Source organism: Alosa sapidissima, chromosome 14 (genome assembly GCF_018492685.1).
Source record: "Alosa sapidissima isolate fAloSap1 chromosome 14, fAloSap1.pri, whole genome shotgun sequence".
Lineage (NCBI taxonomy): Eukaryota > Metazoa > Chordata > Actinopteri > Clupeiformes > Clupeidae > Alosa > Alosa sapidissima.
Window position 1 is genome coordinate 30,866,132 of NC_055970.1, and position 21,795 is coordinate 30,887,926.

Here is a 21,795-nt window from a genome sequence, read left to right on the forward strand (position 1 = left end):
TCATTACAGTAAGAAAACACATCTTGCCTCCTCTCTGCCTGGAGAGAGTGAGCAGGAGGTGCTCCTCCCTAGCACAGGCGATGAGGCTACTCTTTGTGTTATTAATGAGCGGGCCGTGAAGCTGTGGAGAGTGATTTCAGGCTTAGCTCGGCACCAGTGACGGGTACCCCACCACTGTTTGCTCTGGAGGGGGAGAGGAAACCTAAGACCCAGTGCGATCACCAGCTGTTCTCCTCATCTGGAGAAGAAGTGAGTGAGAGAGTGAGAGAGAATGAGAGAGTGAGGGGAGTGAGTGAGAGAGACAGAGTGAGAGAGGGTGAGTGAAAGAAAAGGAGAGAGAGAGAGGCATTTGGCCTCCCACCAGATCTCCACACCAAGGGCTGGCTGCATGGAAGAACTCGACTCACTTGTTTCAGACCTTATTCCAACAAGAGCCGGGTGTGGCTCACAAAACAAATCATTTCCATGTTAGAGTTCTGCTCCGTTTGTCTCCCACCCTCTCTCTGAAATTCCCTAATATTTTCTCTCCAACAGCCCCTCATTAGGCCTTCAGAAATACTTCATACAAAGACAGACATGCACTTTTATTCGTTAAAAGAGAATTCTAGGCCAAGTGGTCTGCATAACGAGCCAGTCGTCATGTCTGGGATTGTGACACTGTCAATATTTCACATAAGTTGTGTTTCTCATCCTTCTCTTATATAGTGTCTGTACACTGATGGCATAGAAAACCACATGCCTTTTAGAATTGAGACTGTCATTTTGAGCAAAATATACTGTAACTCATTTTAACATTAAACATAGTTTGGTTTTCATACATGGAAATCTAGTGAATTACTTCAATTTTAAATATTATGTTGTTCTGTATTTATGTGTCGCTTTGGACAAAGGCGTCTGCCAAATCCATAACCATAACCATAACCACTTGCCAACTTTAATAAATTTAACTGAATTATACTAGCTGACCTGACCTGAGCTGCTGCTATGAAGTGTGCTGTTTTGTATTTTTGTTGATGGATTGTCTACGAAAGTATGTAAGATACAGTATATCTTAGATCCTTATCCATAGAAATTCCATGGTGAGATTTAATGTTAAAAGTACACATCTAGAGAAATACAAATCAAATACCATATTGCAGGTATAACTAACATGAACATAGTGTTTCATTTGACATGTGTTGTACAGATCACTTTGGAGTAGCCTATTGTATAGGTTGAAATGATGTCCCCAAATGGCTTCCCTGCTGCTGTGCTTAAAGATGGTGTTGACGTTTATTTCTCTGAGATGCTACGTGTGAAACACAGTATTTCGGAGGGAGTACCACTGGCCTAGTTATTGGGGGAGCAGTTGGAGGGAGGAAGGCAATAAATTCACTCACACGGACTAGTCCAAGTCCAATGTCAGGTTTCAGGATAGGCTGAGGGGAGTCAATTGTGCATTGTTCAAATAGCCACTCAGCGGATTCATTACATGACTCAAGGGCCTGTGATAGACTGCCAGACACAAAGCAGACAAGCAAAACGTGCCTTGGGACAGGGACAAGAGATGATGCTGTGTCCAAAATATGAGGGGAAAGTCACAAGACTGGACATAGCACAGAGTATTACCATCTTAAATCAACACAGGTCAAGCTGCATGTGCTCTTAACTGCTGTGTGAGTGATATGATGAATTAACAGAAATAATCCCAAATGGATGTAAGAAGTTGTGGACATAAGGCAAGCCATGGAATGAGGCAATTATACAAGTATACACTATACATGTGTATACTGAAATTGTATAGCACTCTAATTGTGCTTCATTTAAAGCAAATGTCACCTCTGAATGTCAACTGAATCATCAGCTGAATCAACAGCATAATCACAACAGTTTGTAAAGGAAAGTAAACACAGGGCTGATTCTCCCATTCTCTCTCACTCTCTATCCCTCTCCCTCTCTCTCTCGTCTTTTTTTTTTTAAGTTAACCCACCGCACTTAATTTGAGCAGGAATTAGTGTATCGCGAGACCAGGAGAGAAAGTTTCGTCGGAAAGTGGAGCTGTGGATGAGAGCAGGGGAGCGAATTCAACAGAGACGATGAGAAGGAGTCTGCGAGGGGATTATTTCTCATCATCTTGCTAAATGCACAAACATCTTTGATTATCATTTAATTCAAGCCTCTATCACACCGATACATCAGATTGATCGGAAAGCTCCATGATGGTGTGAGTTACATTGCGTTTGAACGACTACGTCTTCTATTTTGGGACTTAAAAGTGTCCCTTGAAAACGTTTATGCAGCGCAGTGTTTGAAAACAATCGCACATCTTGTTGGTTTGGTCACGAAGGAACAATCTCCTTTCGGAGAAAAGGTACGACACAGCAGGATGTTGCTTTACTGTACTACATTTATTTTCTGTTGTTCGTTACAAGAATTTATGAGCATGCATTTTAGCACAAACTTGGTAAGCGTTTTTACAGTTTAGAACTCTGACGCATCTTGTCTTGCAGTGAATGTTCAACTTGGTTAGTTTCAACATCTGAATAAATGCATTTCCTGTAAACAACTATGTTTTTCTTTTTTCAGACTTGGGATCATAGGAACAGGCTACATATTTCATTAAGAAGAGGGATTCTACTCGGTGATATACAGTTTTTTAAAGAGGAGAAGCGCATTTTGAATTTGGAAGGAACATAAAGGCAGTATGTGGCAGGGGTGGCTGCTGAAGTTTACCCTGGGACTTGCAGCGGTCTTGTTGGTCAAAGTCGATGCCCAAGATGTTGGCATTTTAGAAAGCAAGGCTGGTAAATCCGGTGAGCAAAGAGCCAACAGGTCGAAGCGGAGAGGCGGAGGTCAAGATGTTCTCAAAGGGTAGGCTACTTTTTCTTTGCGCGCTCTTAGCAAGTACCCCCCCCCCCCCCCCCCCAATACCTCCACCTGCCCCATAAGTCTCATAATTAACCATGACAAGACAGTATGCATCATGCATGACTAACAACTAACATGGTATATATTTGTAATAATAATAATAATAATAATTATCCGATTTAAGATATAAAACAGTGTATTGAGTAGGGTCAATAACTTTGTCACATGAGATATGAAATTATTATGTCATTGATTTGTACAGTAATTATGAACTAATAGAACTGAGCATTTGACTTTAAATAAGCCTCACCATGGTCATCAGGAGAGCGTTCAGTCTCAGGCTTTTCTGTTCCTAATTTGCCAAGAAATGAGCTGGCCTGATGGGAAGGCTGGAGGAGAGTTTGGTAATTAAATACTGGCAAGCTGCAGCATTCCTGCTTTGCTGCAAAAATAAGTTATACTTTAAACAAAGGAGTCCATTGGACATCCGTTCCTCTAGGAATGCTCCGCAGAAAACTGGCAGACCATTGTAATGCAGATGCAATTCTTTTTCTTTCCTTGAACCATATCCTAGACAAGACATGTGCATATTTACAAAGACACTATAGTATGTGCCGGTATGCTTGTAACAACAGGTTGAAAAATGTGTAAAATCATGTGTTCTCAGGCGATTTTTATGTATTACACATTGCAATATCTGTGGGTATGTTTTTCTGTCAGTGTCACTTCCAGTTCCATATGTAAATAGTGTATGCATCTGAGTATTCAGGTGTAGGTCAGATCCTTGATTTATAATGCACCCCAGGTTATTACTAGATTAGAACATGACCAATAGGTTGTGCTGTTTCTCCTCAGCGCTTTCACTTCAGCTGGGTAGCAATGTCACTCTGGAATCTGGATGGCTGTTGTAATAAGTCATTAAAAGAACACACTGCTCAGAATGTAAAGAAAGTCAATAGTCTTCATAGACAGATGTCACAGAGTTTTTCCTTTCAGCATGCACACCAAATTTAGTGCAGAAGACTTCATGTGAAGTGTCTTGAATTGTTTATGCTCTACATCAGGCCAAATGTGTGCGGATCACGTTTCAACTCTTACTGTTGCCCTGGGTGGAAGACTCTTAGTGGAGGAAACCAGTGCATTGTTCGTAAGTGTGACAGCTCTTGTACATATTTTCTCCAGTCTAAAACATATGTCTTGTAACATTTACTGTACGAAAGAGAATTTAAGTAATGAAGAGAGACTGCCTTGTAACTGTCATCTAAATAAAGCAACATGTGGGCCTATAGCAGGGGTATCATATGCATTATAAACTTTTGCACTATACATTTAATTATACAGCATACACATGTGTGCCAGTATAGTACACTATAGCTGTGTAGGCATAATAAAATATTTATGTTGCTATTTCAGACATTTTGGACATAGGAATGGGAACTTGATTTGTGTGTATACATTTGTGTGTGTGTGTGCATGAGTGTGTGTGTGTGTGTGTGTTTCTTTAGCAAGGTCGGAGGCAGAGTTATGGGCCAAAGAGCTATGTGGTAGTAGGCCTGCCTACAGTGTGGGCAGCCCAAGTTTGGTACAGATCCACTCTCCACAATGTTGTTTTTCCTCCTTGGAACAAATAGAAAGCTGCTTTTTTCCCACACGTGAGGGCTCAGGAAGGCTGCTGTCTCTTAGCCCTGTTTTCTATGATTGCAGTCTGGCTGTCTGCCCTACTCTGGACAGGGTCATGATATTGTTTCACAGTTGAAACCAAGGAAGTAGGGTCAAGCTCGACATTCTCCCTGATTGATCTGAAAGTACGTTTACCTTGCCAGCTCCAGCCCCGGGGGACGAAGCACCGCTGTGCGACTTCCCGTCCTTTCATTCAGTGCCCCTGCAGCCTAGGCCCGACCCTGTACCATACCTCCCCAGCCCACGTGTGATAAACAAATATCTCTCTCTGTTTAGTCTGCCCTGATCTGTCCCATTCTGAGGCTCTTTGATCTCGCTGCCCTCCACAGCCATTTGTAGAAGCTCCTGTGGAGATGGGTTCTGTTCCAGACCCAACATGTGCACCTGTCCAAGTGGTCAGATCTCCCCGTCCTGCGGCTCCAAATCAGGTAATGTGCTGGAAATTTCCACTTGAGATGCTAGGGGACCCTGCACAATCCACTCACAAGTTTCTGTCTAATCACTTGTCTGTTCCTCACGGCAGAAACAAATGACTCTCTCGCTTCACCAGTTGGAGTGTGTTCACACTTTTTTAAATCACTGTTATTGTCACAATGTCTTATCACAATTGCTAGACTAGTATTAGTGCTATTAATGTAACCACTGCCATTACACTGGCATGTAACCATAGCCCTCTGGCAAGCCACTGTAAGCCCATTACACACAAATGGAAACGAAAACAATAGGGTTTCTTGAAATGTAGGGATAAGGATCATGTTAATGTTTCCTCCTGTTCAGTTGGGATGTTTTTTTGCGCTTTGGCAAAGATCACTCTAATTGAAATCAGTTTTTGGTTTCTGCCCTGCCCTGTGCATGATGTTATATCCGGTTCTATGCCTAATTCTCTTGTGTTTATGTGTCAACAGTGCAGCTGGGTTGCCTAGAAGTTTGTCATTAAAATTCACTTAGGACAGTGAGCATGTCGCATCATTTAGTTAGTTGCTATGTTAAATAGGTCACATGGCTCAGTCACACATTTTGACTACAGGCTAGTCCCAATGCTCTGCACTGGGTGTGTTCTGTGGAAATGATCCATGGGTAACAGCTTCATGTTTTAGCGTAGGCAACACAGCAGTTTTACACACTCTAGTAATTTGTTTTTGCCAATTAAATTAGTATATGTGTTCTTTCCAACCCCCTGGTGTCTTGTCATTGTCTTATAAAACATTTATAATGCTTTTATAAACTAAATGGGAACTCAGTGCTATACTCTTGAGTAGTTACATTTGCTGTTGTAGCGTAGCCTAATGGAATCAAAGCAGATAGATTTAAAATGATGACCCAGTGGTCAATGGGCCCCCATTTACTTAGTGTGTCAGGAATCTGTATCCTTAAGCATTTGTACTATAGGTGTTGAACCCAAAGCTAATGTCCGCTCACTGCTTTTTCTCTGGACTGTAGTTCAGCACTGCAACATCCGCTGCATGAATGGAGGAACCTGTGCAGAAGACAGCTGCATGTGCCAGAAAGGATACAATGGAGCTCACTGTGGACAACGTAAGACCCGTTTATCATAACAGCACAATGTTCTTGATAAGGCCCCAATTGGAATGCATGATACTTTGTTCTAATTAGGACAATTTCATGGTGTAGGCCCCTGCTTAAAAGGACACATTGCCATATGTTCCCCTGTTTCTTCACAGCTGTTTGTGAGAATGGATGCCTCAATGGTGGACGATGTGTGGCTCCCAACCGCTGTGTCTGCACCTATGGTTTCACAGGAGCCCAGTGTGAAAGAGGTAAAAGACAATGTTTTTTGGTTTGTCTCTTTATTACAGGACATGCTTTGGATAAAAAAGATCATAATTTTGTCATTTTCATCTTTGCGACAGAGGTGTGGCAGGCAATATTAGTAGGGGTTGTTCAATGGCACTTCTGGAAGTTTGGAATGACATGACACAAGATTTACTTTCGTTTAATTGTCTGCTTTTCACATGCATGCTAAGAAGTCAGTGAAGAGAAAGTCTTGATATACAGTACATAGACACCATTTCCTTTCCACATGGTTGTCTGGAATATGTACTTCTGCTGTGCAGGCTAGTCTGGCAAGAGCTCAGCTGTTTGTCATGAATGTATGTATGAGCCAGTCAGATATTAGATGACGTGCAAACAGATGTAAAGTGAGTTCTCTCTAAGTGGCAGTTATATGAATCAGAGTTATGTGTGATACCAAAGCAATGTTATTAAATCTTGACATCATTGAGACTCTGCTATAACCCCAATAAAATTCGGTCTCTTTACTGTGACTCCATAAGGCTGTCATAAGTCAGACTGATACTCTATGTAATGTTATTTTATATGCAGAGCATGGCTACCACCGTGTCGTAAATGGGATAGTTTAGTTTATTGTATACAAGAACTGGGCTGGCACACATATTCTGTTTCTACCTGTTGAGAGGGGTGGGATGGAAATGTGTTTCAGATTTATAAACAAAGCTGGACTAAAGCATGAGTCGCATAAATGGGAAAGCTGGGTTCTGGACAGAGTATAATGGTTACGCCTAGAAGCTCCGAGCCAAAGGCAATATCAGAAATGTTACTTCTCATGCCTGATTGTGGGCTGTGTACTGCACCGTGCCTTTGATTCCATATCACATAATAAAGATGAGGAAAAAAGATCTGAGTTTTCTCTCTGAAGGAGGTTCCTGTAAAAGTCTGTCTCTGAGGCTTGTGTTGCTGTGGCTGAGAAGGGCTGTTTTGTCTTAGAGCCAATGACATTGGAGTCCCATCAGAGCCAATAGCCCACATGCAGATGGTGGTATAAAGCCTTTGGTTTCTGTCAAGGAAATGTTTGGTTGGCCACCCCTCTGATATTGCAACCACAGATTAGCTCTTTATTTTGTGTTTTTCTGTGTGTGGCATAGCCATTTATGTAGCTTGATTCCCCCCTCTTTCTTTTTTGGTGCTTTTGAAAGGCTGCTTTTTGGAATATCTTGTCCATTTGGTCTCATCTGCTTTACTTGCTCTATTTAATGCAGATGTGTTGGAAGTTTGCTGCTGGAAAGGGTTGTGTGAAAGAGAGGACTATTCTTTGCCTGGGTTTGTTGCCAAGCATTTTTCTTTCCTTATTTTTGAAAACACATGCATAAAAGCCTAAATAAAGAAAAGCAACATCATGTTTACAAAAGCAGACATCTATTTTGTATAGAAATGGTGAAATCAGATCTTTTTATTATAATCTAAGGTGTTATACATGCAAAAGGATGTCCATGCGATTTCATACTGGGATCTTTCTGCAGTGTGTCAACAAATAGGTTAAGAAATGTTTGTTTTCTTTCGGAAAGAATGAGTAGTGTCTTCAATAATAGCCACAAGTCAAGCCAGACAAGGAAAACAACTGTAGCTGATGCCAGTCATAGCCTTAGAGCTCAGTCAGTGAAAATCAGCTAAACAACAAGCACAGGACTGAGTGGGTTTTCCAGTAAAACAGCACTATTTTGTGTCTCTGTCATTAGTTCAGAAATGAATTGTTCTTTTAAATTGTCCGTTCTTCAAGTCCAAGGCAGCTAGTTGTAGTCTAGACGATGAAATGGGCTCCATTCTTACTTTACAATTTTAGAAAAAGGTTTGGTTTTGGCTCTGATGTGTATTTAAGGACTTCATCAGTTTCAAGTGTAATTGGAGATATTTTAAGTTAATGATGGGATTCTTATCCAAGATTGGATTAGGTTAAATCTGAACTTTTCACTGTTGACAGTGAAGTATAGTAGCACTGATAATGGCATAGTTTGGATACTCTAAAGGAATTTACGGTCCCACCCCTCACCAAGGGTATGTGTCCAAGGTTGTGGACTGACTTCATTAAATGCTGATTAATTTAATCTGGTTGCACAGACTTAAAATATGACGTGGGTTGCAATATTATGAGGCAACCGCAAAATAAACACTTGGTTTGTGGTCTCTTGGCAACAGCCTGAATTAGACAAGATGTTTTTTTTATTGTTGACTTCTTGTTTTCCTGTTGTCTGTGTCTTATCACACATTTTTATGTCTCATGGTCAATAGCAGTTAAATGATAGTTATCCACTACACATATGGTGAGATAGCCTGCACTCCCTCTCTTCTGTCTTTAAATCAGATTTTAAACAGTGTGTCAGGGTAGTCATTCTGATAGTCCAGTATGCACAATGTAAACCATTTGTGACCACATATTTAAAGGACACTGTGTTTGTTTGTTCAAGAGAGGAAATAAGGACATAAATCTAGTCATAAAGCCGTGACCGAGTTGTAAATCTAGAGTTGGCTAGATGCTAAATGTATGCGATGGTATGCATTCAAAACGCTACAAATGCCACAGGGACACTATTGTCCAGTCATAGCGTTATGTGGGCTCTAAAAGCAACAAATGAATACTGACAGCTGTCTTGAAATGAGTTCCACCCAAATATCCAAATCCACAAGACAGTTGAGGAACATGCTGGTGGATTAGGTCATCCAGTTTGTAGCCAGGGGAAGGCTTGGCATGGCTGTGCACTGAAGGTAATCCAAGAGCTGAAGGAAAGAAGGGAAGGCTGGGCTTAACTCTGGAACTCTGGAGCTGGAAAAAAAAATGTGAGACGTTAGATGGCATTTTGGTATAAACACGTTTTCTGGGACCCCTCCAGGAAAAGTAGTGACCTAATTCATTGTGTTGCTCTCACTTTCACACCAAATCTATTGTTTTTGTGTAAACATGGAGAAGCTCAAATGGAGCCAACATTGAGACTCATATGGCCAGTTCAAGGCCTCCTCATTCAAGCCCACTCACTGTTAATACAGGACAGGACAGAAAGTTCATGTATTTTTATATCGTGCGTGGGTGTATGTGTAAACAGTGTCTCAGGACTACGCTAATATCATAAAGCCAGTCCCTCAGACGTCGTAAAAAGTTATAATTTGACCGTTTGCTGCCCAGCGTCTGCTGGTCTCCCTCGCCTGTGCACGGGGGCTGCTGCGATCCAATGGAGGGGAGACTGTGGAGCTGTTTGCCGCCCGGATTGTTCCCAGATGTCTGCAGACACTGGGAGTATCCCACAGATGTGCTTGGACAAAGAGCTTGGATGAACACTGGAATGACACTACAGTTTCCCTCCACACAGGAACTCTCTATCTCATGTCTCAAAAGAGAGAGAGAGAGAGAGAGAGAGAAAGCTATAATGCGAGATCTGACTGTTTTTTCGTTATTGTCGCCATCATTCATGCTCCCTTTGTTATCCGCTGTGGTTTTACATCTTAGAACACGTATGATATATATGAAGTTGAACATTTCTGAAAGCTCTATCTGGCCCAATGGAAGTGAGGTCTCTTTTATAAAGCAGTGTTCAAGTTAAAGTTTAAGTTGTGCTCTGACCCTACTTAAGAGCTGGGCTGTTAAACAGTCCTACAGTCTCCTGCTGCCTTCATTCCTTCTCTACTGTAAGCAAAGGGCGAGAGAGGGATTACTGCAGCAGGCAGAGTATTGCAGTAGCATTAGACTGATATTACTCTCAAGTGTGAGCTTTTCCTGAACCCTTTCCCAGGCCCCTAGTGACTTCAGAAGAGAATTTGAGAGGGACTTCTGGGTAATTAATTACTCCAGATATGAAAATGAATGATTCTTCTCGAGCACAGGGCTTCAACACTGTAAAAGTACTTAAGAGGATACTTTATAGAGAAGGATGACCTAGTTATGTTACGAATACTTGATATGCCAGAAAGAGGAAAGTGCAAAACAAAACAAAAGTTACAGTTAGACGCGAGTGCACGTGAGTCACGTGCACCGTCTCCCGAAGTCCGAAGGACACAATGTTTCATTTGTTTCAAAACGGCGGCTCTTTTGGAACGGGACGGGCGTTTGGTGCTCTGCCGCTTTCCTCATGCTGACTGTTGTCTGCTGTAAAATGTGGGAATGATTTTTGTCCCTGGACGTCTGCCAGTCACAATTTGGAGCAGCGAAGCGCTCACACCACCGATACGGATCTCGCCTGTTTAGACTTCATCCCAATGGCATTTACGGGCAGGGGAGAGACTTCACGGTAACACACTGGAGCTCAAGTGGGGTATCCCACGTCCCGTGAACAACGCCGCATTAGCCAGGGCGCTAAACCTGTCAGCATGAGCTTTGACAGGTAAACCAACCGAGTTGAGATTATTATTGTGCATGAAACATGAAACATCTCTGCTCTAGTTGTGTATCCCACAATATGTGTGTCGCTCGGAGACGCCAGTTGGCAGACCATGCTGCATTATCACAAGCATATTTCCATCAGTGCAACAACAAAGATCAGCTATTTCATTTTTCTCCCTCAACAGACTTGCATGTTGAAATCTGATGTCAACATCCTAGTCATACTCTCACCATTACCTCGAGAACACTGCCTTGAGAAATAGTCATCACTTTCTCTTTGTCTGCCAATGATAAATCCCTGCTGGACGGCGTGGTTACATGTGTGTAATGTTGAAGTCCTTAGGCACCAGCAACAGACTTTACTCCTGGGCATTCTCTGTCTTTCATGTCCAAGTTAAATTGTGTGTGCTTGTTTGTGTTCGCATGAGAGAAGGAAACAGAGAGTGAGACAGACGGATGGAGAGAGGGAGAGATTAATAGATAGCAAGTGGAGAGAAAGTTCATGTCACGTGTGTTTTGTGCGTGGGTGTGTGTTTATGTGAGTATTGTCTCGAACAGGCTTTTCAAAGAACAACAGCCCTCCAAAACTGGCTGCAGAACTGCCTGTGTGTTTTGCCCTCTTTTGTGTTGCTGTGCGCGTACCGTTCACTTCAGTTAAAGGAACAGGCCAACTTTTTGGGAAAGGAGCTTATTTGCCATCTACCCTAGAGTTAGATACGAGGATGTATACACTTCTCTGCTCTGTTGCCGTGGCATTGGCGTGTTCCTTTAAAAGCATCAATTCCCTTCAGCCCACCTCTGAAGCCAGCCAAATCATGATTTAAAAAAGCACAAACCACACAATGCTCTCTCTATGCTCGGCATTGCTTTCCACACCTATTCTCAAAGGCCTGTGTGTGTGTGTGTGTGTGTGTGTGTGTGTGTGTGTGTGTGTGTGTGTGTGCGTGTGTGTGTGTGTGTGTGTGTGTGTGTGTGTGCGTGTGTGTGTGCGTGTGTGTGTGTGCGTGCCAACTCTACTCCCTCCACAGATTACAGAACCGGGCCCTGCTTCGCCTCCGTCACCAACCAGATGTGCCAGGGCCAGCTGAGTGGCATCGTGTGCACCAAGACGCTGTGCTGTGCCACAGTGGGCCGTGCCTGGGGGCACCCCTGCGAGATGTGCCCTGCGCAGCCCCACCCCTGTCGCCGCGGCTTCATTCCGAACCACCGGACGGGCGCTTGTCAAGGTAACCCGCTGCGCCGATGACCCCCTTTCCCGGGGGATTAGCCATAATTGAGTTAAATTGGTTTCGGTCCCCCCGTCTCTGGAATGCTGTCGGACACGAGGGCCAAGTGGACTGTCAGAAGCGAGCGTTTGTGCTTGGCTGGCCGCACCATGCGGAGGCACCTTCATTAGAATGAAGCCTGCCGCTCAGGCCCAACACACACCGAGATCAGCACGGAAGCCCCACCGCTGACACAGGGGGAGCTGGACAGAGTGGAGCAGCTCTGGGAGGCTTTCTTAATATAGACTCTCCTCATTACGGGCTAAGCCTTGAAAAGTCATAATATCAGAGCCCTCGTAACTACTGCTGGAAGTCAGAAGGTTTGATGGGTCATTGTAATTTTCAGGCTGCATCTGTTCTATCCCATTGAAATCTTATTTCATCTCAGCCAGGCCAGTTTTATGGCTGACTTCTGGATGGATTCCGAAGCCTCTTTTAAAAGTGTACGGTCAGGGCAGCTGAGTGCGGACATGTGGCCGGTAGGCACAAAATGTCCCATCTGGCCACTGCTGCAGCGCAGAGCTAAAAAAGGGTTCCTTAAAAAAAGGATTTGGAAACACCTGCAGGTCAGCAGATGGAACAAAAGTAAAAGGGAAAAAAAAAGTCTGGATTTTCACAGAAGGAGTTTTTTGAAACGCATCACTTCCCCTGCATGCCACAGTGAGTTGGAAACACCCATTTCTCTTGCATTCTGCATCGGGCCTTTCCCTACATGAGCCTTGGTGGTACCAGTGTGAAGTTTTACCATTACTGTGTTTAAAGGCGAGCTCCCTGAGTTCTTCTCTTAGTATCTTCTAGTTCCACCCAGTGTGGTTGCTCAAACAAACTATTTGTGCTCTGAAAATGGGAAACACAAAGTGCCCAAGCCACATGCTTCAGGAGCACAGAAAGAAAGGCCAAACTGCCCCCAGTACAGGGCTCCACCATCACCATGTTAAAAAGACAGAAATGCCTGTGTGGCTTCACCTCAGTGTTGACCACAGTGTGTAGGACAGGGCTGCAGTGGTTGCCGACCACAGCTGACCCTGAGAGAGGCAGCCGAGCAGCCAGCCAGACTGACTGAGCTGGGCTCCTCAGACGGAGCTCCTGCTCCTGCCCCTGCCCCGTTCCTGCCTCTGCCCCTGCCCCTGCCCCTGTTCCTACCTCTGCCCCTGCCCCTGCCCCTGCCCCTGTTCCTGCCCCTGCCCCTGTTCCTGCCTCTGCCCCTGCCCCTGCCCCTGCCCCTGCCCTTGTTCCTGCCCCTGTTCCAGACAGACGGGTTCGCCACATGTCCCCCTTCACCTGTCATCAGGCAGAAATTAACACACGCTGCCTCTTATACTGTCTCTTTTGTTAGCCTGGCAACAAATCACTCACTCACTCACTCAATCTCTCTCTCTCTCTCCGTCTAGCCTCTATCTCTCCCTCTCGCTCTGTCTCTCTGACCTCCCCAGGGAGACGCACAATCAGCCCCCCTGTCTCCCTTTCCCACACACACACACACACACTCTACATGCATGTGCCCTGTGTTTTGGCACGGCCTGAGCCCTTTCTGCCTGGCTAGAGGTCTTCCTGTGAAGGTGTTGTGCTGCTCCAGATGTGTCTGAGCAACGGCTGTGCCCGGCGAGGTCCTCTAAAGGCTCTCTCTCTCTCTCTCTCTCTTTCTCTCTCTCTCTCCACTGCGAGTTTTGGCCTCCTCTCTAATTCCTCCAGCTGTATAAATTCCTTTATCGTCTGGCTGTCTGTGGGACGCTGGCTCTCCCTCCCTCCTTCCTTCTTTCTCTCCTTCATCGCCCCCCCCCCCCCCGCCCTCCCCCCATCCACTCCGTCTCCCTTGGACTCTTTGTGTCTCTGTCTCCTCCGATCTCGCCCTTCTTTACTCTCCCCCCTGCTCTCTTGCTCACTCTGATTTACTACGCGCTGCATGTTTGTGTGTGTGTGCGCGACTGGTGGGATGCATTCCTGTCTCCCGCACTCTGCTCCGCTCTGCTCTGCTCTGCTCTGCTCTGCTCTGGTCTGGTCAGGCCCTGTGTGAGTGAGTGTGCTCTGCTTAGCAGGCTGGGGCTTTAGTGCACTCAGGAGGCCGCACGTCTCCGCAAGCGCAGAGCAGCCTCCTCTCAATGCTCATCAGTGTCTCCCATTCTCACGCACAGCAGTTACCTTCTCCAATACACACGTGCACACACACACACACACACACACACACACACACACACACACACACGCATGTATACTGTGGATTCCCAGATGATAATTTACATGGGAGGACCCCTGCTCGCTTGTAATTCTAGTCAGACATAAAGCTTTTCATACACATTTCAATGAAAACCGTCCAAGTGAATGACAAAGGGTATTTGGAAATGCCTGCACCTGTGTTTGGGTGCCTGCATATGAAATGCCAGAAGATAAGCAGCCTATACATCCACTCCCCTTTCAAGGGGTCACGGAATGCTTCAGAAATGGCTGGGGAATATCAGTAAACATGCTCTCTTCATGGACTGGAGCATCAAGATCTGTAATGCATCTGATGCCATAATTTCGTAGGTTCCTTTGATGCTCTACTGTCCACTGCCTGCACAGTATTTACTGTCACGGGTCAAACAGTTGGACTCTTGGTCATTACTGTGCTACACTTGGAAATGTTTTTCCTTTGGGTGAAAAATCTCTGTAAGTACTGTATATAACCAGTCCAGTTTTGTGTCATTGTGGTTGTGTTCATTTCTCCTCTGCTTTTCACCCACCATTTGTTTAACAGATATCTTCTGGCAGATGAGTAGTATTGGTGTGAACAAATGAGTTGCCATGACATGTTTTTTCTTTCATTGCGGGTTGTTTTTCCTCTGCAGATGTGGATGAATGCCAGGCCATTCCTGGACTCTGTCAGGGAGGAACTTGTATAAACACAGTGGGATCCTTCGAGTGCAAATGCCCTGCCGGACACAAGTTCAATGAAATCAGCCAGAAATGTGAAGGTAGATTATTTTTTATTGTCATTTGGGAGGCACACATATATCAAGAAAAAAGGTTTCAAAAGATCATTCAGTACGGAGCCCCAGTGTGAGGGCAGTAGAGCCGGCAGCAGCAACAGAGCAGCTTTATTCAACTTGATGTGTCACACCGTCTCTCACATGCGCAGCAGTCTAAAGGATTTCATCCATCCTGGGGCGCTAGTTTAGGAGAATTCTGTCTCCTTGTAAAAGCAACTTCCTATGGGCTGTGGTTCATTCCTCCAGGGTCTTAATTATCATGGGTGTATATCAATTAGACTGCCGACCCTCTTTTAAATTAGACATAATTACATTGCTCTGGGATGCTTTCTTTTTTTAATCATTTTGTTTAATTACTGCCAAGTTAGCGTGAATGCCAGGTTAAGTGCAGCACATGTGAAGTCCTCCGTGTGAGTGTGCTGCCTGGTCTGCAGCTGGCTGGCATCCTGGAACATAAGTGCTTCAGCAGGGCTTCACTCAAGTCAGCAGCTGCAGAGCCATTCAGTAGAGTGCCACACATTCAAAATACAACAGACTGCTTAAATATTGCATACATTTGTTTATCACAGAATTCATATTTCTTACTTTGCTACATCTACTGTATCTAGGCAATTTTCTGTCTTGTCTTATGGATTTCTACATTGGATATTAGCACAAAAGACAAAAGATGCAGTGTATAATTGAAACTGATGGAAAACAATAGGTGGTATTGTATTTCCAAGTTAGTGGCCTTTACAGCTCCCCTTTTGAGAGACACAGCCTCTGCACTAGCTCTAGCTGCACATTAACTTTCTCAGTTGAGGGACTTTAGGGTTTTCCTGGCCCCCTTGAGGAGGAGCTCAAATCACCAGTGCAGAGCCCTGTGGTCGGTGTGCCGAGTCGTCTACTGGACTCTGGGTCATGCTGTGGTTGCTTCGCTCTCTCCTCTCCCAGAGCTGGGTAGCAGCCGGGACACACTGTAGTATGTTTCCCATGTTTGTCTTCCCAGCAGGAGGCCTTGTGAAAGCCCCTTCAATAAGGCACTGCAGAGGACTAATCCATAAGTAAACTCAAGCTTACATCCACTGCTGGCACATACACTGTACATGGCCTGGGCTCATGTTAAAGAATTCTGAAGAGAACATTTTGCTTTTTTACTTGTTGGCCCAAGAGAAAATGTTCAAGGCTTCTGGAAACCTTCCTTTGGCGTCCTTTACAAAACTGATACAAATGAAGGACTGATTCTTCCATTGCTATTATTAAAACTTGCAGGAGTAGAGGTCTATTAAGGAGCTATTAGTTCCAGACCAGTCTTATTTGTACAGTCCAATTTGATTCACTGAAATATACAGTGTTGGCCAAGGATGCATTTGCGGTGATCATTTTCGTGCTGAAGTATGTTTGCACTGTTTTGCCCAGAAATAATAATCTAATTCTTAGAATGGTTCCATAAGGAAGTCAAAACCAGCTTTGGTAGTTTTCACATCAGTGTAATTTCTGCATTCACAAACCAAAGGTGGTTTGAACAGCCATGGAGTGTATACCAGAGAAGAGACGCTGAATTTAATATCCTGCAATCATGTTCTTTTTTCTCACCGGCTCTGTGCTGTCATGAGGTTAGACTTTCCACTTTAAAAACTGTAGTCTACTGTCTGTATTTATGTGTTCCTCTGAGATCTTACACAAGGTGTCAGTTTGAAATGCTATTGTTTCCTTAAAGTCGGCCTCCTCACGCTATATTTTTGTTTCTCTGGCAGACCGTGACGAGTGTGCCACTATCCCTGGTCTATGCAGCGGCGGCGAATGTTCCAACACCATCGGCAGCTACTTCTGCAGATGCCCACAGGGATACGACACAGCGATAGATGGCTCTCGGTGCATAGGTGAGTATAACCAGACCTGCAGATGGTCCTTTGTGTTGTGATACTTATCCACAGATGTAGGAAGTTCAAGTGCGTTATTAATTGTTGCTGAGAGTGGATAGGCATTGCTCTTGGAAACAGGACTGCCAACATGGCCAAGGTAACCTGCCAAGATGATCTGAAATTGTGATGTATTTCAATGAAGGTTTCTGCACAGAGAACAAAAGGTGTCAAGTTGGTTTTCCCCTTGGCCTCCTCTGCCTGCCAAAGACAGTGGGATAGGCCAGTCCCCCCCCCCCCCCCTCCCCCCGCCCCCTCCTCTACCTCAAGCATGCAAAAGTCTCGACCACCTTTCAGCCATTAAGTCTGGCTAATGACCACCACTGGACTCTGGCCCCTTCCCGTCCGAGCTTTCCCTCTGGGGAGGAACGTTGGGCCCTTAAGCTGCCCCTGCGGACTCGTCCGTCCAGCCCTGGCCCGTGGTGATTAATGCGAGCGCCAGGGATGGGAACGGAGCGGGCTGCAGATCCGCGGCAGAGCTCAGGGCAGGGGGAGTAAGCGGAGCCGGCTCCCCAGGCACAGAGGAGGCCGTGTGGAGAAGAGCACTTGAACCGCGGCCAAGGGAAAGAAGAAGAGGAAGGGAAAAAAAGATGGGAGGGAGGGTGGGAGAGCGAGAGAGAGTGAGAGGGAGAGAGAGAGAGAGAAAGAGAGAGAGAGAGCAGGAGAGGAACTCCTGGCCGTCTGAATTTAGGTCAGTAGTCGCTTGCTCATAATTCCGCAACAATGAGCTATTTTCTTGTGTGGCGGCAGCAAGAGAGGAGAGGAGAGGTGGGGAGAGGGAGGAGAGGTAGGAAGGGGAGGAGGGCAGGAGAGGTGGAGAGGAGGAGAGGTGGAGAGGAGGAGAGGAGGAGAGGAGGGGAGTGGAGGAGTGCGGGGCGTAGCGTCACACTGTGCATACCTGCATGCCACCGTCTCCCCTTTCGCGTCTCATTAGGGCTCTGGGACGACCACTGCCCTCTCGCATGCCACCTCTGCGGGGCTCCTAACTCAATGTTCCTTGGGCTCATTAAAATGCCCTGGCCAAGTCACCAGTCCAAAAAACGTCTTACGGGAATCATCCTCCCCGCCCGCACGCCCGCCCGCCCGTCCGCCCACCCCCTGAGTGAAACTGTCCGACGTTCCGGCGACTCGGGGCAAGTGCAGCACGCTGCGCCGCGCATCCACAGCTGTGGGCCACAAGCTGTTTTCATTTCCTCGTCAATGCCTCAGCCTCATTGCCAGTGACACATGGCCAGATGTCTGCTTTAGAGTTCTCTCCACTCTGTGATGCTGACCAACACATCATGCAGACCTTTTATAGTGTACTATGAGACACTAGAAGCTCTCATCCATCGTGTGGATATCATGATGGTGTTTGTTTTTAGGGTGATTTGTGGGGTTGAAATCCTCTGACAACAGCGTCGGAAACCCTGTTTTTCACTTTTTTTCTTCCACTTTTTACAATGTCAGTGATATCTCTTGTGCTTGAGACATTATGTTGGCAATTCTGTGGTGTGGAAGGCTGTAGGAGAAAGAGACGTGAGGACGCACCCTGCACGTGGTACTGCCCCTTCCGCACGCCAAATCTGGAGTTAGAAAAGTCCCCTCTCTTATCAAGCCCGCTTGGGTTCTTCCGAATTCTCGGAAAGCTCTGCAGAAAAGGGGAAACTGGGTCAGAGAATTTCAGCTCTTAAACACACCCACGCACCCACCCACACACACAGACACAAATAATAACTAACCCCATGCACATACACAAATACACACACACAAATAATAACCCCCCTCTCTCTCTCTTACGCACACACACCACACAGAAAGACACACACACAAACAGAAAGACACACTCACTGAAAGAAACATACACAGAAAGACCCACACAGTCACAAATCCCTCTCCCCCTGGAGGATGTTTGTCCGGAAGGAATGTCCGCTATGAAGCGCTCCCTTCCAAGCGTGCAGTCCTGCCAAGCCTCTATCGATTTCCCATGACTGGTGAGCAGCGCGAGGGGCCTGCCCCTAGCCATGTCCCCCTACCTCAGCCCTGCTAGTTTGATATGTCCAGAGGACTAAATGTGCGGCCACAGACATCCGATAATGCGATAACAAACTGCCCCATTTGTCCACCTAATAACATGAGATGAATCCTTGTCTCTTCTCCACAGATGCCCGTGCTGGCTTTTGCTATTCCAGTATGGTGAGTGGCAGGTGTGCCAATCCCAACTCGCAGCCCATGACCAAGTACCAGTGTTGCTGTGACAGCGGCCGCTGCTGGTCCAACACCGTCACCCCAGAGATGTGCCCGATGAGAGGAACAGGTGGGTATCAGACTAGGATTTGGATCATTTCAGTGCAGCATTCAGCCTAGTAAGTCATCTTCAGATACATGCTCAGTGTTTCCCATACATTGACTTATTTGTGGCGGCCCACCACAATATCAACATTGACCACCACACAATGATTTTTCAGGTTGTACTAAATTGTGCTTAAATCTGGTTAGCATCATAACCACGCTGTGCTAATTTGTTAAAAACTGTTGCATTCATGTTAATTCTGCAAACCAGCCACCACAAATGGAATTCAGTTCTCTGGGAAACACTGATGCTAAATCGACTGATTTTCTTTTCAGTTGTTATTTGGTACCTTGAGGCTCTCTTGGACATCTGTAGCTAAAGTGGTACTATCTTGTCGGTATTAAAAAAGGACTCATGTTCCAAATGCATGACTCTAATGACTGGCCATAATGGCCCATGTCCATGCAGATGAGTACCTACGGCTGTGCTCCCAAGTCCCAGCCGTTGGCCCTGGTGTTGCAGTCCCGAGACCTCCCATCATCACGGGACCAGGTTTTCCTATTGGTCCTGGCGGTGGTCCTACTGGTCCTGGCATTGGTCCGTACCCTGGTCCTGGCCAGATTCCGATCGACCCAGGACAGGTTCCGATCGACCCAGGACAGATCCCACAACCCATTCGTCCTGGTGAGCCTTTGCTGAACGACAGTCAGCTAATGTACTCAAACTTATTCATTTGGCTGGCGCTCTTATCCAAAGCCACATTCACATGTCAATAATTATGAGGGCCACTTCATTACTAGCACCCCACCATAATGTAACCATAGATACTCTGTAATCCGCCATGTTTCTAAATCAAGCCATCACCCAAGGAAGCCATATTATGGGATGTTTTGCATCTCAGTGACAGGCCCTACACTTACATGCTCTTCTGCATCTCCCTCCCTTACTGTAGTCATTGTGACCCAGAACATCACCAACACATGTAAGCTGTATCTCAATCTCTGTGTTAACGGCCGCTGCATTCCGACCCCTGGGAGCTACCGCTGTGAATGCAACATGGGCTATAAGCTGGACTCCCGTGGAGAGTGCATCGGTCAGTATGGTCATGTATGGTAATGTATGGTGGCTATTTGAAGAGATGTAGTTTGCCTGATACACGTATATCTCACTCAGCTTCCTGGAGGCTTTTCCTCTTTCCAACTTTCTGAGTTCTGAAAATCAGCTTCTGGTTGTTGAAACGATGATCCAGTGTTACTGAAAAGCTCATATGCTGCTGTTCCACAGATGATGACGAGTGTGAGAGGAGTCCATGTGTGCACGGCGAGTGTGTGAACACAGGAGGGTCCTACTTCTGCAAGTGTGGACCAGGCTTCCAGACCACGGCCACCAGGACCGAGTGCAAAGGTACAGCAGTTGAACCTACATAACTACACATAGACATACACACACACACACACACACACACACACACACACACACACACACACACACACACACACACACTCACACACACTCAAATGTTCACCAGAAGACTGACCAACGCACATACTCATGTAGTACTCTGACTGATCTTGACAGATCTGGATGAGTGTGTGGCCAATGGGCGCATCTGCAACAATGGCCGCTGTGTCAACACTGTGGGCAGTTTCAACTGTGTGTGCAATGCTGGCTTTGAACTCACACTGGATGGAAAGAACTGCCAAGGTAAAGCTGTGAAGCTTGGCCTCTTAACTGATTTCTGATTTGTTATTGTTAGTGTGTAACTTCCAAACTAAATTGTTACCAGGATAGATTCATTGGTTTAGTGCATGTTTTTAGCTATTTAAAGTTACATTTGTGTATAGGGCTGCAAACATTGATGATGGCTGTTCATAAGTCTCTTTGCCATTAATTATGATGTTATACTATCCCTAAATTAGTGTAGCAATAGGCTTTACCATTCATATTTAGTCACTAAGTTTGATGTCACAGACAGTTTATTTGTAAAATTCCTGAAAAACTGTTATTTAGAACCAGCTATCCTTCAAGATCCAGTAATGAAACATTCTTAAATCAATTACATATTTTGTTTCTATGAAATAACTATTAATATTCATGTAAACTCTCGCTTCCAAGAAAACAGACAGAAAAAGACAGAAACTGCCCCAAGATGTCTGTGCCCCTCCGAGTGGGACTTGCTGATAGAATTGTTCTCATTTGTCCTCCTTACAGACCAGGATGAGTGCCTGAGGAACATTTGCCAAAACGGCATGTGCATGAACGAGGAAGGCAGCTTCAAGTGCATCTGCAAGCCAGGCTTTTACCTGGACCCCACTGGACGCTTCTGCCTAGGTAAGTGTGTGTGTGTGTGTGTGTGTGTGTGTGTGTATGTGCATGTATATGTCTTCATTATTGCTGTGCCTTCAGGCCTGTCCAGGAAGAGGCCTAGTGAAGCCATGGCGTTGATGAATGCTCTCATTAATGATTTGTATAGTCTAGCATGGGGCCGCAGCCCTTCTCCGTGTCTGTGCTAGCGTAAACTGATCTCGCAGCTCACTGAACTCAGACATAATACCCAGCCCAAGCGTATCACGGTTTGGACTCCATTATCATAATTCTGATAACGCATGGCTTTCACTCTTTAAGAGGCTTTGTGGGACTGACCAAAAAAGGACATTTTTTGTTTGACAGATTGGAGTGACTAAAAGAAATGTTAGTTTATAGTAAGGTTAATATGATTTTGTTTGATGACAGACTTCTG

At 45.4% G+C, this 21,795-nt stretch overlaps 1 protein-coding gene across 2 annotated transcripts in view; it reads left to right on the plus strand.

The window, feature by feature from the left end:
- The first annotated feature begins 2,025 nt into the window (after positions 1–2,025).
- The window catches only part of fbn1 (fibrillin 1), a 59,778-nt gene continuing 40,008 nt past the window's right edge, over positions 2,026–21,795 (plus strand). Inside the window, exons 1-15 of one of the 2 annotated variants that reach the window (XM_042061610.1) lie at positions 2,026–2,350; positions 2,566–2,850; positions 3,912–3,994; positions 4,857–4,955; positions 5,968–6,063; positions 6,210–6,305; positions 11,680–11,877; positions 14,742–14,867; positions 16,619–16,744; positions 18,927–19,079; positions 19,524–19,742; positions 20,008–20,148; positions 20,340–20,459; positions 20,634–20,759; positions 21,267–21,386. In XM_042061610.1, coding sequence (XP_041917544.1) covers positions 2,684–2,850; positions 3,912–3,994; positions 4,857–4,955; positions 5,968–6,063; positions 6,210–6,305; positions 11,680–11,877; positions 14,742–14,867; positions 16,619–16,744; positions 18,927–19,079; positions 19,524–19,742; positions 20,008–20,148; positions 20,340–20,459; positions 20,634–20,759; positions 21,267–21,386 — 1,870 coding nt within the window. In that variant the 5' untranslated portion in view covers positions 2,026–2,350; positions 2,566–2,683. The remainder of the gene's footprint in view (positions 2,351–2,565; positions 2,851–3,911; positions 3,995–4,856; positions 4,956–5,967; positions 6,064–6,209; positions 6,306–11,679; positions 11,878–14,741; positions 14,868–16,618; positions 16,745–18,926; positions 19,080–19,523; positions 19,743–20,007; positions 20,149–20,339; positions 20,460–20,633; positions 20,760–21,266; positions 21,387–21,795) is intronic. The other variant, XM_042061611.1, reaches the window with a different exon arrangement.